Source organism: Passer domesticus, chromosome 6 (genome assembly GCF_036417665.1).
Source record: "Passer domesticus isolate bPasDom1 chromosome 6, bPasDom1.hap1, whole genome shotgun sequence".
NCBI lineage: Eukaryota > Metazoa > Chordata > Aves > Passeriformes > Passeridae > Passer > Passer domesticus.
Window position 1 is genome coordinate 46,466,631 of NC_087479.1, and position 15,970 is coordinate 46,482,600.

At 39.9% G+C, this 15,970-nt stretch overlaps 1 protein-coding gene across 12 annotated transcripts in view; it reads left to right on the plus strand.

Annotated features, from left to right (window-relative positions):
- Window positions 1–15,970, plus strand: part of BRSK2 (BR serine/threonine kinase 2) — a 304,717-nt gene that overhangs the window by 232,482 nt on the left and 56,265 nt on the right. For all 12 annotated transcript variants that reach the window (XM_064425190.1, XM_064425188.1, XM_064425191.1 and 9 more), the window contains exons 7-9: window positions 503–571; window positions 3,471–3,617; window positions 10,867–10,898. In XM_064425190.1, the coding sequence (XP_064281260.1) occupies window positions 503–571; window positions 3,471–3,617; window positions 10,867–10,898 (248 nt within the window). The remainder of the gene's footprint in view (window positions 1–502; window positions 572–3,470; window positions 3,618–10,866; window positions 10,899–15,970) is intronic.

Genomic DNA, 15,970 nt, shown 5'->3' on the forward strand with positions numbered 1-15,970 from the left:
CCCTTTGTCCTCTGAAAATAAGTATCTAAGATTTCAGTGCCCAGGATTGCCCTCTTCCAAAGCATGTCTCTGCTTGTAAAGTCAAGCAGGAAGCACACAGGAGAGACTGTCCAGACAACACTATGAGTTTGCAAATCATGTGACTGGTGGCAAGCTCCCTGAAGAACCAGGCAGAGAAACACACCTTCTTGATGTCCTTAATGCACCTGTTATTCTGGTTAAATGCCAGATCTGATAATGTATGAATTGTCAACCATTCCTGCCCTGCTCCCACTTCTGAGCCTTTCCTCACAGATCCCAGATAAGACTGCAAACTGATGTTCACAAAAATTCATTTAGCCAGCTGTGTAGTGGCTTCCTCCTAGTCGGGAAAGCCAGCTTGAGAAGCAGGTAGCTGAACTGAAATGTGGGGTTTCCCATTCTCCCCTCTCTCATTCCTCAAGGATAATTAATTCATTTACTAGTGATCAGTCTTTTGAACCTGTGTGTCATTGCTGCGCAGGGAGAAAAATATGATGGAAGGAAAGCAGACGTCTGGAGCTGCGGAGTCATTTTGTTTGCGTTGCTAGTGGTGAGTCATCTTCCTTGCACTAGCCTTTAAAAAGAAAGGAAAAATCTGAAAGTGCTGCTGTATTTAATGGCAATTCTATTGACATCATGTACAGATGGGTTTTTTTAGTCCTCTATTTTTGTATCTCCCAGTGGCATCCTTTGCTCTTATTTCTACACCAGCCCCAAAGGAAAAGCATGAGGAATATTTCACTGTTTCTTTGAAACACTGTTGCCTTGCACAGAAGAGCATAGACAGCCATCAAAAACTTGTCTCTATAAATGCTCTTTCTTGTGTTGTGATGTTGCACCATGTTTTTTGATGGATGGGGATGGGTAGGGTTACAACTCCAGGATACAGAGAGTGTCAAACAAGTCATCCTTCACGGGATCAAGATATGGCTGGGTTTGGGGTACATTCAGTTTTTTCTGCTGTATGTGTATGTGTGCTTCAGCAGGTATATGCATACATTAACTGCAGTGTTTTTTCAAGGAAAGTATTGAGAACCTCGTCTTTGTTTCATGCAAGCAGTGAGCTACATTTTAATTTGGTACACATGGGAATATAAAACTGAGCCAGTAGTACAAAGTTTAAATTAGTTTCCATCTGGCTCAGTAATACTTGAAGTGTTCAAAATGTGGTGTCTTCTAACTTATCCTTCTTTTGATCAGAGTTTCAATTCTCTGTGGAATTTATTCTAAAATGAAGTTCTATTATAACACTTCTAAACATCCAACAAATGGGTGTCCAGCTGAAGGCAGATAGGTTTGGCATTTGTTATCAATTCCCATAGTATAATGTAGGAAAATATAGTTTATGTTAATACAAGCATATACTACATGCAGGTAAAATACTCTATATGAATATAGGTTTTATGTGCTTGTTAAGTGCTTTATATCTGTAATAGTTCATCTGATCATCTATAATTATGAAAGTAACAAGCCTGAAGTAAAATGTTGATGTTTTTGTACGTTTTATCAGTAAACATAATTGCTTCACTTAAATGTTTTATTTTGGAAAAAGCACTTGTACAGTGTAAAATGAGATAAATTCTGGATATTATTTTTGTTTCAATGCTTTTAAATTTTAGAGGTGTTTTGTATCAAGGGATATGCTGATTCTTTTTTAATGGCTCAAATCAGAATACCTTGAAGTAATCTCAGTATGATGCTTTAATTCCCCGTAACCAATCTTACTCCTTTTTTCTTTTTAGTCATTACAATTCACTGACATTTTTGCAATTTTAATTTCTTTATCTCGATGTTGCATTGGAAGAATTTTAACTGTCACACTAGATAGCACCTGGTCAGCTATTACTGAGCAGTTACTTTCATAGCTGATAAAATAGAAGTGTATAATGAGCTCTTAATATAACTTCTTGAATTTGTAAGAACAGAAGAGAGAATGTGTCAAGATGTTTAGGATTTGTCGAGCAGGCTTTTCATTTTCAGGGGGATTCTCTGTCAAGCTTGGGTGTCTGTTGCTGCATCTTCATCTCTTCCTACATACACACATGAGCCTGAAAAATTATTGAAATAAGTCTATTGTTGATGGAAAGTGCAGAGCTCGCCAGTTAATTATGTCAGGACAAGCCCTGCAAAAACTATCAACATATGATAGCAGATGGTAGTAATAAAAGAGATATAGTTGTTACCTTCAGGAAATGCCACACGGCATCCTTTCTGACTTCATCGGGGCTTAAATTGCATTAGCCAAAGTACTGAACTATCAGAATTGATTTTCCTTTAAGTCTGGAATGGACAGACAAACGCAGGTAACTCTGGAGGTTGGTGACAGAAGGCAGGGAGAGGCTCTGCCTTCAAGGCCACTTGAATGAACAAACACAAGTCAGCAGTGCCCAGTCGTGGCTGCCATCAGGTGGCTTCCTGAGCCTGCTGTAAATGGAGCTGTTGTTCTCCCTAAAACATAGACACAGGATTGCTTATACAGATGCACTACTCACTGTAGTAAGAGCAGTGCCAGAGCTGACAACTTAAAACTTCATTATCACAGCAGCTGACAGCTTGCAGCTTCCCACAAACCATCCTGGAAATCAAGGAAGCTCGGCACCTACTAGAATTAGGCAGTGAAAGAAGGAAGTGAGAATATCTAGGAAGGTGCAGACTTGCTATAAAAGGGTATCAGCTTCAGTCAGTAGAGTTATCCTAAAGATTTCAACTTCTCTTTTTCCTTTTTGTCCTTGCAGCAAGGATAGGTCTTTTACAGCTTTTTGTGGCAAGCTGATGATCTATTCAAAATGTAGTTTCAGCTAAAAAAACTTCAAGCCATTCATGTAAGTGAGCTACAGTAGGGAAGCAATAGGAACTGATGACCTGACCACAGCATGGGAACTGGATGGAGTATATTAAACAGGTAGAATGTCTGCTGCTTCCAAAGGCTAATGTTGGTTGGGGTTTCTTTCAGCTGTGTCATTTTAATGCTCCATCAGAAAGAGCATGTTCTTTGCTGAAAGTCTCTCAAAAGCTGTTCACCTCCTTTTCAACGTCTGCAATAAATGTGTCTCAGGAAGATTAAAAATAAGGAGACGATAAACATTGCTGCTGTGAAAGTATGCCCAGGAGGAATACCAGCAGATCAAAAGCTTGAGCTGAATTTGAGTGAATCCACGCATCTTTGTGAATTTGCCTAGAAAGGCAATTTCATATTTTGTATTTTACTTTATACTGGTAGGTCTAATTAAAGGTCTAATAAAAAAAAAAATGTCCTCAGTTTTGTCTCATGTTAGAGGAAATACAGCAGCACTAAGAAATTGTGTCTTTTCAATGGATAAGAAGTTTTTTCACTCATAATAATATGAGCTGACTTCCTCTTTTCCATTCTCTCACCGTGTTTATCCCGGCTTTTCTCCTTTGGCCGTCTCCAGTTCTCTTCCACTGACTGCTCTGTCCCATCCCTGCAGGGTGCCCTGCCTTTCGATGACGACAACTTGCGGCAACTGCTGGAGAAGGTGAAGCGTGGAGTGTTCCACATGCCCCATTTTATCCCTCCCGACTGTCAGAACCTTTTGCGGGGGATGATTGAAGTGGATGCCTCGAAACGTCTCACGGTAAGGAAGCTTCGTCAGCAAGGCTTCATTTCTCGCCTTGTTGCAGGAATGGTTGAGCAGCCAAGGTAACTTGGTGATTTGGTGGCATTCCTACATGTTTCCTTCTGAGCAAAGGAGTGGAATTGGCAATTACAGTCTCTTTTGAGTCTTGAGGACAGATTGCTTTTTTGTTTCTTCTGTAGCCTCATGATTCCCTTTCATATGTAACATTGGGCATTTAGGAGAAATCCCTCATAGCTCATCAAAGAACTACTGGCCCATTCACTCCTTTTGGAGTCCACCTGAGTTGTCTGATTCTTCTGTGTGATACAGCAGTTTGCTGGGGGCATGATGTAAGTGTTTGAAGGTCACAGGTGTTAGGACTGGTATTTGAAGCTTTGCCATTAAACAGAGCATGATTTTCCTACATTTCTGACAGAAGTGTTGGCTTTTCATTTCGCACCACATAAGCTGCATTGTATTCTATCCAGCATTTGCTCTGCATTATCCTCTAGCAGCCTTCAGAGCAAGTGTCTGCCAGTCTCCTCTTTCATCCTGTGCCCTGTGGTCCTGAGCACTGTTAGTCCCACGGTGTTGAGCTCCTGGCATTCAGCACTGACTCTGCATCTAGGATACATCCCATCACTACAACAGAGACCCTGCAAGAGTGAGGACTGTGTAGTGATTGTATCCTTCACTAACGTTGTGTTAATGTTTTAGGGAATTAAAAAACACTGGCAATTAAAATAATTTTGGAAAGTAAGATTGCCTGCTTGTCAGTGGAGGCGTGTGCCTTTATGGGTACGTTGCCCCTGTAAATCCTATTGTCAGGCCTTCGTGATGATTTTATACAGATTTACTAAGCTCACAGATTCTGAGTGGGAGTATGTATAAAGAAATGTAAATTTAAAACTCCTCCTGGTTCTTCAGTCTGCTAAAATATTTATAAATAAACTCTCAGATCACTGGTTGGCCTCTCTGCTGAGATTGGTAACAACAGCATCAGTGTGTGCAGCTGTGACGGTGCTTTTGGGATGCAGACACCTCTCAGCTAAAAAGTTAACTGAATCTCCCTTTACAACTCCCTACAATATTACCTGATATCTGCGTTTTTCTTTCATTCATTATCAGTCCAGGTCATGCTTTGTTTGGTGGCATAGGGGAAAACTCGTGTTATTTTTAGTATCCCTACTTTTGCAAACCCAGTAGCCATCACATTATGCAGTACATAAATAGCACTGATTGAAAAAAAAATATTAGGCACCTTAAAAGACCTTTTTAAAACAGATTTTTAAGGAAAGGAGTAACATTTTCACAAGTATATTCACGGAAAGAGCACTGGTTAGGACAATATCCTGAGAGATGAGACAGATGTTCTTCATGGCCAAGAAAGTCACAAAGTCCCTCTCAAGTTTAGCTTCCTTTCCATGATGTAAATATACCAGCTTCTTGGTTTTTTTGGGTTTTTTCCTCAAAAAAGTGCCGATGGTCTAAGTATGTTAGGGAGCAGATCATCAAGTGCTAGCTCCTTCTTCAGATTGTTCTGAATTTTTCCACAGGGCAGAGACAGACCCTAAATAATTTGAGCTGTGCAATACAGCTGGGAATGTACATGCATAGGAGAGAAAGCAGTTGAGGTAATTCAAGGTCTCAGAGTGACACTCATCCCCCTCCCTTTCTTGATCAAAATTAACCTCTTACTTCCTTAGGGAGGGAAAAAACCCAGATCAGGTAGTTATTGGCACACACTAACCATTGAATTATGAATAAGAATTTGAAATAATACATATTAAAGAGCTGAGAGCTGGGAGGAAAAAAGGTTGGCTCTTTGTTATTTGCTGCAGTCTTTTTTTCATTATTTGAGGGTCTCTGGGTTTGCTGTCCCTGCTGCTGTCACACTCCTATGCTGTTAGTGAGCTGCTTGCTTTGACTGCCAGGCAGAAGGGAGCTCTTTGTTTACTGCACAGGAGCTGGGAATATTAGAGTTCATTCTGAGGAGAGAGCTGAATTCTATTTTAGCTGTGTCCTGTGAAAAAGGGTATAAACATGGGTTTATTTGGAAGCCTCTATTCCTAGAAAATATCTCACTTGAATCAATTTGTTATTTATACAAAGATGTGAGCAAAATTGCAGCTTGGGTACAGTAAGTACAGATGTAGCTGTTACCATTGCTGATCATTTGCTCGATACCTCACTAGTGAATTCAGGAGAAAAATATAGTGAAATATAAGGTGACTAGAATTTTTTTTTTCATTTTTTACTTCCCTTCTCTGCTTTGTTCCTCTTTTTTTGATTTGTATCTCTTTTCCTTTTCATCCAACTGCATTTCCCTCCCTGCAGTAATTGCCATTTCACAGCACACCCACACCTTCCCCAGTCCATCTGTTAAAATGATCAACAAAAACAGAAGCAGCATTCACGTTTAACTGTCATCATTTGCTTCAGTGTTGGGGCTTGAGAAGATTAATGGAGGGGAGGGTACTCAGAATTATTGTTGCTGGCCCTTTTCAGCCCTAAGAAGCAGGCATTATCTTTCTTGGTATATGATTCATTTGTGGGAACAAGACTTTATTATTTCTTAGTGGAATATTGTTCACACTCACCATGTATTACGTAGCCTCAAATACAGTTAATGGGACAACCTTGACCACTCATTTTTTGGGCCTGTGTTACTAAACATGCTGTAAAATAAAAGAATTTGTGTTTTTCTTTCATTAAATATAAATTTTTCATTAAAAATTGATCCTAGCTCCTGGTGGTGGTATTTCTGACCACTCATATTTATGAAAGGTAAAGTCAAACAAAGAATGAGTGCTAAGATGATCAGCATTTGAAAGAGTCTGTCTGAATAGTATGGCCTAAAAGAGCTTCAGTTAATGTACACAGATAATGTCTAACAAAGGTTGTACTGGTTATCTGCATATTCATTAGAGGTAATTACTAGAGAGAGAAGCATTACTGAAGCTAAAGAAAGATACTGGCACAAAAACAAATGTATGTCTTTCTTACAGGAAAGTGGGCTAGAAACAAGAAGAATTTTAGGCATATCAGTGGGGTTCTGGGACTGCCTTCTAGTAGGAATAGTGTCAGAAGGGAAAAGTAATAAAGTTAGAGAAGGCTTATGGGAAGTGTGCTCTGGGTGCCTAAAGTACTGCAGGATGTGGTTTCTTTTAGTTATGTGCTCTTCAAATGATTCAGTGTTGCTACAGCAGAGAATTACAGCTCCTGTAGTAGAAACCAGTTGCATTCTCAGCCAATATTTTCTTCTCCAGAAAGACAAAGGGCAGAGGCACTTTTCTTTTAAAGATGGGTTAGCACTATTGAAAATTTGTTTTGGAGCAAGTTGGAGCAGAGCAGATGTTGCAGATATTGCTATTCCAATAAATCTGTTACTGTTCTAGCATTGACATATTATACTAGAGTAGAATGACTTGTTTTTTGTGTTGGGTGTACACACAGGTGGAAATACCTATCCCTGAATATTACCTAAAAATTCCTTGAATTGCACATATTTTTAGAATCTTCTCTCTGCTTTCTGATTTTGTTTTTTCTTGATCTGATGCTAATGATGCTATGCAGAATCTAAAGAATATTAAGAATATTAAGAAATGAAGAAGGGAAAACTCACCTGATTCATTTCTGTAGAAGGTTTTATGATAAGATGCCTATTCCATAATTTATATTTTCTCCCTTTACAACCTGTAGAATGGAGGTAATTGTCCAGTTGATGTATTTAGGCTGCCAAGGGCCTGTTCATGCCCCGTGCACATAGGACAGTGATACTTGCCCTTGTCAAAGTCCCTGGAGGCTGCTTTAGAACAGGTGCTACTGCTGAGATGGGTAATGGTTTAACGAGTGCTGTTTGCACTGCTAGCCTGAACCCTGTGGCCAGGAAAAGCCTGTGTCTTGACATTCATTACACAGTAGGTTTAAAGCTCAGACATGGGGATCTTCTGGATGGAAAAGAATCGTTTGAGGTGTGGTTGCACAGATGGGTTTGAGACTGGCCCCTTTCCGGACAGGGAGGCTTGAAATTTGACACGAGTTCAACACCAGAAGCCCTCATCTATATCCACAGACTTTGAGAAAGTTTTTCTTCAGGGCAGAACTTTTTATCTTGGCAACTGCTCTGCTGAGATCAGTGCCGAGGATGTAGACAGCGCTGTCTTGTTTTCCATCTGCCTGTCTGTCTCCATCTGTTGTTCCCTGCCTTAGAATTCAGACGTAAGCTCTTTGTGGGAGGAGACCTCTTTTCCTGATGAGCTTGTGCAGCTCTGTATCACAGTGGGTCTTTCATCTGTGAGAGAGGCTCCTCGATGCTTCTTCAGTGTACAGGTTTAGTATTTGGAAGTATTTTTACGTAAAGCCATGATAAAGGAATTCTCCCTCTCCTTCCATTACAGCATCTTAGCCTGCAGAAATCTCTCTGACTGTGCATGTGCAGTGCATCTGAGCATGTTTTGTTATTTCAGAGATGATGTCATGAGACAGTTGCCTGCAGTGACTAGGAGATATTAGGAAGCAGCATTTTTACAACTTCCATAAAATGGCATTGAACTTGGCAAACTCCTGTGCAAACAGCAAGAAAAACCCTCTGGGAAGGGTTGTTAAATGCCTTCGTCACTTAAATGCGTTTAAACATTGTGTTTAAATGAAGGCAGGAGTGAGATTAGCTCCCACTGTGTGTCTCCCTCCCCTGCACTGCACAGTAGAAAGCGTACAGACTTCTCCTTGTCAAAACCAATCGCCCTCCCATAACCCTCCTGTCACTTTAATGCAGACAAAAAGCAACAAAGCATTAATTAATTACCTTTAAAAGAGTAGTGAAGATCTTGGCAGCAGCAAGCATGCTTCTAATAACATTTCAATGCAATTATGTTTGAATCAGAGTAAGAAACGGGTTTGTAGAATACTTTTCATATCTGGAATATCCCAGCATATTTCACAGCAGTGGTTTTGATGTGGATTGAATGGCAGATGTGTGGGTAAAGACCAGCCATGAGATCTGTCATACACCTTCAGATGTGTATCAAGGTGCAATGGGGCATCTCTTTTAGAAAAACGCTGTGTGTTCATTAGTTTGAAGGAGGTTGATCAGCAGGGATGGGCAGGAGTCATTTGACATCTTCTCTGAAGGAGCCCAGAGGCTCTGTGACTAAGACATGGACTGGTGACCCTCTTCTCTTTCCCCTCTCTAACTCAGAAATTGAAGTGCTGTTGTCTGCTTTGCCATGGCATTTCTGCATATCACAGGCACACAAGACCAGAGTGTCCCATGGAGACAAAAAATGCAGCAGGAGAAGCAAGCATGAAAGAGACTTGGACATGGCATAGCTGTATCATCTGCATGTTGTCTGAAATCATTAATCTCTCTAGCCCTCCATGTGGTGTATGGGAAATAATGAATAGATGTGGTTTTACCAGCACAGGAGGCACAATCCACCCCTTAGCAGATCCTCACAGAACTATGCATCTGTTAAGGAACAATTCTAAAATCCTGCCCCATGGAAGCTGTACAAAATAGGCTCTCCTTATGTTCTGTGATTGTACCTCAGCTTGCACAGAACCAGAAGGAAGAGGGCTGTGTCTCCAGGCTGTTGGGGGAACTCCCAAATCGTATCTTTATCTCAACGGGACATGGCAGTGTGTCAGGAATACTCCATCTTGCTCTTTAAGAGTGCAGGGGTTAGAGCGCTGCTTAATGCAGGGGAATTGTGATAAAGGGAAGTTACTGTGGCAGGCTGGTGCCACGGCTGGAAGCTGTGCCAGTCTGCCTGGGCCGGTGGATGTGTGTGCTGGGGGCATTGGTGCTGCCTAGAAGACAGATATGAGTGCCAGCTGCACCTCTGGTTGCAGTGTTGATGCAGTCTGGGGTTTAAAGGAGGCTGTTTGTTTCCCACACTGTTCTCTCCAGGCTTCTGTCATACCTTCTTAAGCTGCATTCTGTTGTTTCTTTGTTTTCAGGAAAAGCCCTGACTCAATTTTAAGAAATGGCCTTATATATAGCCAAAGTCATGTCTTACTGTTTCCCAGACACGGAACTGTTTTTCCATAGCACAAAGGTCTCTGATTCCTTGCTCTCTGTGGCAAACACGTTGTATCTCTGAGATTTTGTTGTTTCCCTGTTCCTTGTTTTTTCTTTTCTTTTTGTTTCTTTTTCTCTCTGGTTCTAATTATTGTGGGAGTGGAATGTAATAAGAGCAGGACAGCTGTCACCATTATTCCTGACCATTGTAGTGGGTCTGTGATTTCCTCTTATATGAGTTTCTTCCAGCTCTCTCCTGTCTTTCCCTGAAAGTTGCACAAATGTGAGCCCATATGCAGTGAGTATGCATTTTGTTCTGCACCTACAAAGGTGCTGCATAGGGATGAATATAAAAAACATTGCCCAAATAAGAAATAATCCCTGGACATCTGAGAAAAGTTATTTTATGCTGTGATGATTAAACCAAAACGTATTTGGAAGGTTCAGCTGAAAGTATGTCAAATGAACCTTCTGTTCTCTCTGCTGTTAAGGGTTTCTCTTGGAAAAATCATGTTGCCTCCTTTTCCTACACTTGTGGGAAAAGATATCATAATGTTTGTGGAATCTGCCTTACATAGGCATAGGTCATGGCTACTTTCAGCTTTAATCAATCCTTCATTTCATAGTGAAATTCTCATGTGTGGAACAGGAAAGAAGGAAGTAAAACAAATTCGTGGTCTCATGTTCAGGTGCAGAATTAGTAAATTGCATAGAACCTTATTCTGCTTGGTCCTTAGATTTTGATGATAAATGTGAAGCCAATCTAGAATGCATGCTGTATCCAGGAAGGTCACGCCACAGATGCACAAATTATTTTCTTTGTTATCTGTTTGAACCTACTTTCTTCTTTCTTCCTCTCTCTCTTCCTCCAAAAGAAAACTAGAAATGCAGTTTACGTACAAAGGGTAAATTATTATGCACATACAAAAAGGAGCAGTTCGATTACAGAAGGAGGGACTTGGGAAGGGAAAAGCTTGCATTTCCAAAAGTTACCTGTGAAGCCTCGCACTTTGCATTTGCCTAGGATTTACTCCTGACTGATGCATTATGTCTGGAATTCAAGTGCCATTTCCAGTGGGATGGGTATTTATTCCAGCAGGATGAGTGGCTCTTTATGCAGCATAAAGTTCCTGTTGTACGCATATGTCCATCTCTGAAATTTTGGATTTACTTGAATAAGGATGACTTGTAGAGTTACCTCTTCTATTTTACAGCACTAATTCCTTGTTTTCTTTTCCTTTACAGCTAGAACATATTCAGAAACACATATGGTATATGTAAGTAACTTTTTAAAAAAATTTTTGCATATGTTCATTGTTGATTCTGGTATTCTAGTGTTCTGTGAAGAGACCACTAGAAGAGTGAGACGGGAGTTTGAAAGCAGGTTTCACATACATGAGAAAAAGAGGCAGAGAACAGAAAAACATCTACTTTTTTTATTTTTCTACCCTTTGCTACTCATATAATTGCATTTATATGTACCAACCCAGGAACTTCTTTTGTACAATGACACAACTGTTTGAAATAAGACATTCAGTCCAGCAACTTGCTGTGTTAAAGAGATACCTGCAGGTGATCAGCAAAAAAATACCCACCTAGCAACCATATTTAGTTTGCTGTCCAAGTACTACAGACAATCCCTTGTAATACCTTCTTGACAAGAAAGCTTTCATTTCTTCCTTCTTGGCATCTTGGCTTTTCTCTGAAGTAGAAACAAAAATGATGATATTGATAAGTAAGCACCTGTGAGCAAGAGCTTTTCTGTCTCATAATCCCCACTCCTTTTTCATAGCAAGCTAAGAGACTGTTTCTGACCTTGTAACCTGTTGATGTGAGAGTACTTCTGTGACTTGATTAAAAACAGTAGTCCTGACAGTGAAACAGGAGGTCTGTGAGAAGGGTACATGCTTGTCTGGTGGTTTGGGTGTAAGGAAGATTGATGGCTTTTAAAAGTGACCTTGCTCTTTGTGTAGCCTTAGTAGTATTTCAAGAAGCCTAAGTAAATAAACTTTTTATACTATGATATCCTCATCAAATTAAGGAGAATACTTCACATAATAAACAAGGAAATTATGCTTGGATACATTTCCCAGGGTCAGCATTTCCCAAGTGGGTGATGAGGAAAGTCCTACCTCCATAATCCTGTAATTACTCTTGAGAAGTACTCACGGATGATGTGAACTGATAGATAAGCCTGTCACCATGAAAAAAAACCCCACTTTTTCTTTATTTGTTTTGTTTTCTGTAATTCTGTCTCATGGGCCTTGTTCACCTCTGGATTTGTGTGACTTCATTAAAACCTGAGAGGGGTTCAACATTTTGTTGAACAGCTAAGAAAAGAATTGGAACTAAGAAAAAACTTACTTTACCTGAAATAGTGGCAGCATTCTGCCCATGGCTTTTCCATGCTCTCTTCAGTTACCAGACATGGCACCATTTTAAACCAAGGTACTGGAGGTTTCCTACACATACTTTTTTTTTTTTTCCCTTAACTCTCATGGGTAAATGTAGAACAAATGGAGTGGGGAAATATCTAATTGTAATCTCTGAAATCCCTACTATAAGGTCTTGCTAGCAATTGCAGAAGTAAATGCTGTTTACATCAGATTGGTCAGATAATTCCCTCTGTTTCTTCATGGAGTGAAATCAGCTGACACTCTCCAGGCTTTTATCAGAACTCAAACAGGAAATAAAAGGAAAAGTCATTGATCATTTATATTGTTATTTTTATCCTCCTCAAGATTTTTGCCTGGATCTTTTCACTTGTTGAGGGACTGTTGTCCTAGGCTCACATATGCAATTGTGCAGATGTCATTTCATTACTTTAGTCTATATTTAGAATTTGAAAATTTTTTTTTTCTTTGGAGACATAAACATTTGAACACTTTCATGTAGTTCTCAATGAAGGTCAGACTCTCTGATGATTGACAGAGTAAACTGCATCTGAGGCTGTTTTCAGAAGTAGAAACTGAGTTTTGCAAAAGCAAGTCTCCTTTGGACTCCCAGGGTAGTCAGTGCAGAAAGGCTCTTCCAGATGTCTCTTCAGATTGCCTAAAAAGAAGATTCTGCTCAAAATAGCTTTTTTAATGAGTCTCTTTCTCATTTTCTCTGTACTGGCCATGGATTGACCTCAGGAGGTTAACATCCTATGGCTAATTTTAGTCAGTGAATAACCTTGCTGCCTCCAAAACTCAACTGCTTTCATCTGGTAATGTTTCACAACCTCTTTGCATTTATTTTGCCTGGAAATACTCATGCTGACAGAGAGGAAGGGGTTGTAGTGTTTTATCCTATGGCTCTTTTCCTCACCTCTTAATTTTTTTTCTTTATTTTATCTACTATTCTATGTAAAATTTTCATCCTTTGTCATCTGTAGGTTACTGACCTGAAAGTTGTACTCAGAACATCGAAGCGGTTTCACTTAATTCTTCAAATAAATTTTGAGGCTACTATAAAACTGGAGAAAATATTCATTTGCAGATTTAGGCAGGCAGAAAAAGAGGTCTTGAAAGTTGAAATCATGATTCACAAGCCTAAAAAAGGAAGAAAGAAACCCAAGTGACACCTTTTGTCAGCAACCTCCAGTTCTTGCTCTCCCACCCAAATTAATTCAGTGAGGTTTCTCGAGCTTTTTTAATTGAAATCATTTATTTTTACCTGAAAAGCAGGTTATCATAAACCACGAAATAAACAGCAGTTATTTTCATATTTTTTAATAAAGTTAGAGGGCAAATAAAATTACCTATTATAGTAAATACCCACTCCTATAACACTGAGTTACTGCCTTAATTGTGAAGGTACTGACTTAATAAAACAAGAAAAAGAATAAATGTACTGGTTCTGCTTTGCTTTGCACTGATGCAAATGGGCATCTCGGTGAGATTCATGAGAGAATTTCATGGAGAGACTGAAAAAGTCCACCCTGATCAGGAATCACAGCCATTGTATCCACCAATCCTCACAAAAGAGGGTTTTAAAGCAGCAATTACATTCATGTGGGCCTTTAAAAAAATATATGTGATTTGCAGTAGTCACTGTGTGACATTGTTTGATGTCTGTGTGGGCTGCAATGCAACAAATTTGTCACTCTGCTAGACTGAGAATGGAACAGGCATTGCAGTCATGCCAGTCACAGCCCAGACCGGTGATTTTCGTTTCCTGAAGCTCTGAATTGCGCTGCCAAATGACAAGACACCTCTTTGCAGATTTTACTTGTACCTGATGAGGAGGTGTGAAATTTCCTGACTGTGTCTGAGGCTGACCAGGTGCAGGGCATAAGGAAATGCCACCCTGGAGTGTAGGGAGGATGGCAAGCTGTGCTCTCTAGAAATGGCTCCTGTGCTGATTGATACTAAAGGAAATTGTAGATTCTATTCAGACAAGGGCAGCTAGTGGGAAGCCCAGGTTTCCTAGAAATTTTCAAAGACAATAATTCTTTTTAATCTCTTTTAATTACCTTAAGGACATCTGCTTGTAACACGAATGATTAATTAAGTCAATACTTTTCAGAAGTGAACTGTAGATCATTAAAAAGCAAAAACACTCAGCTGCTGTTCAAAGGTCTATCCTGCAAGAATTTGTCTTAATGACAAGGTCATCACTAGATTTAATAGTGCAAGGTTATGAACTAATCATTGCTTATTACCTTCTGAGAGCTAGTTCTTGATTCTAAGAGGTAGCAGTAGTGAACTCTTAGAAGGAATAAGATGTTTCTTTAGTTGAACAAGGATTTTTGAGTTTAGCTCTTAGATTCAGACCATGGTGACATTGCAGAAGATATAGATGCTTCTGTGAGACTCAAAGGGGGCATCAGAAGCTGTGTTTTAGTTGTTTGACACACAAGAACAACTATCAAGGATCAGATTCTGTATCCTCTGTTTACTTACAGTGCCCCAAATTGAGTAAAACTGAACAGGGTATGTATTAGTGCTCCTTGTAAGAGAAGTAGGATCTGACCCATGTTGTCATGACCCATGTAATGAACACTGACTCCATGAATGTCTGACTCCATGACATCCAGGTAGGACTGAGCACATTTTCACTGCTTCAGAAGAAGATAAAATGAACATTTGTGAGGAGTCTTTTTGCAAGTGATGTCCCACAAACAGAGCAGATGCCTCACAACTGCATTTCAACTTGCTTAAAAATAAATTGCAAGTAGCATTCAGCAATCTCCTGTGATTGTCCCAGCATGCGACTGTCCTGTTCTGGATATATTGACTTAGTATTGCCTTCTTACCTTGGAGGAGATAATCTGCATTGGCTCTTTTTAAGGTGTATGGTTTCTCTCTTTGGTACACTGGCTGAGACCTTGGGCTCATGTATATGAACCTACCAGAGCTGATTTCTAAGTTACACAAGAAAAACTAAGGACATTTGGATTGGAACTCCATTTTCTGTGTAGATACTTGGATAGCTTACATTGAGTCAGGAACATTTTAAACTGTGAGAGTAACTTCATAAGTTGTATCTGCCTTATTTATTCCAGCATCAGAAGGAAGGATCTCTAGTCCAAACACAGTTCCATAAGCAGCAAATGGTGACATCTGATACAGTTGAAATATTCCTGATTCCTGCTGCCCATGGACCCATGGTCCCATTCCTGGACCCAACAGTCACACATTTGCACCACATAAAGGAAAGGGAGGACCCCACTGATGGATCAGGGAAACTTCAACATCACATGAAGGAGCCATTGAGAAATAGCAGAGGTTCAGAGCAGATAATTTCTCTGACAGAAACACTGACACCACCACCAAACCCACCTCTTTGAGTGGATAGAGTTTACATTAATTGCTCACTGCCTTCCAAAATAAAATCAAAGGGATATTCAGGATGTCTGCAATACATATCATTAGTCAGTTAGATATACCCTGACACCTTGACCTGTTTCTTGCAGTCATGGCCTTTAATTGCAATGAATAATCAATATTTCCTGAGCCTAGTGAATGGGATGAGATAATTGTGCAGAAAGCCTGTGTTAACTACATTTGAAAGAGTAATATGTTCTGCTGCTAATGGTGTGTTCCGAGGTCTGCAGCTGACCTCGGGCATTGCACTTGAGCCAAAATTTTCCAATTTGCATGTCTTAAGAGAAGCAGAGATTGTCATGTTTGGGTGTGTAATTAAGCAGCATGGTTTTCCCCCAAAACCCTTTAAAGTGTGTCGAGTGGGAGCCTGAGCACTGAGGTCTCTTAATCACATTGGAAGTGTTAACGAAAGAAACTGCTGCAGTGCTGGGTGTAATGAGAATTGGTGAAAAAGAGTCATGGTTTGTTCAGAGCTTCTTCTTCAAAAGGGAGTCATTCAGCTTGCACTTTTGAGCCTCATAGTCTGGCCAGCTGATGAG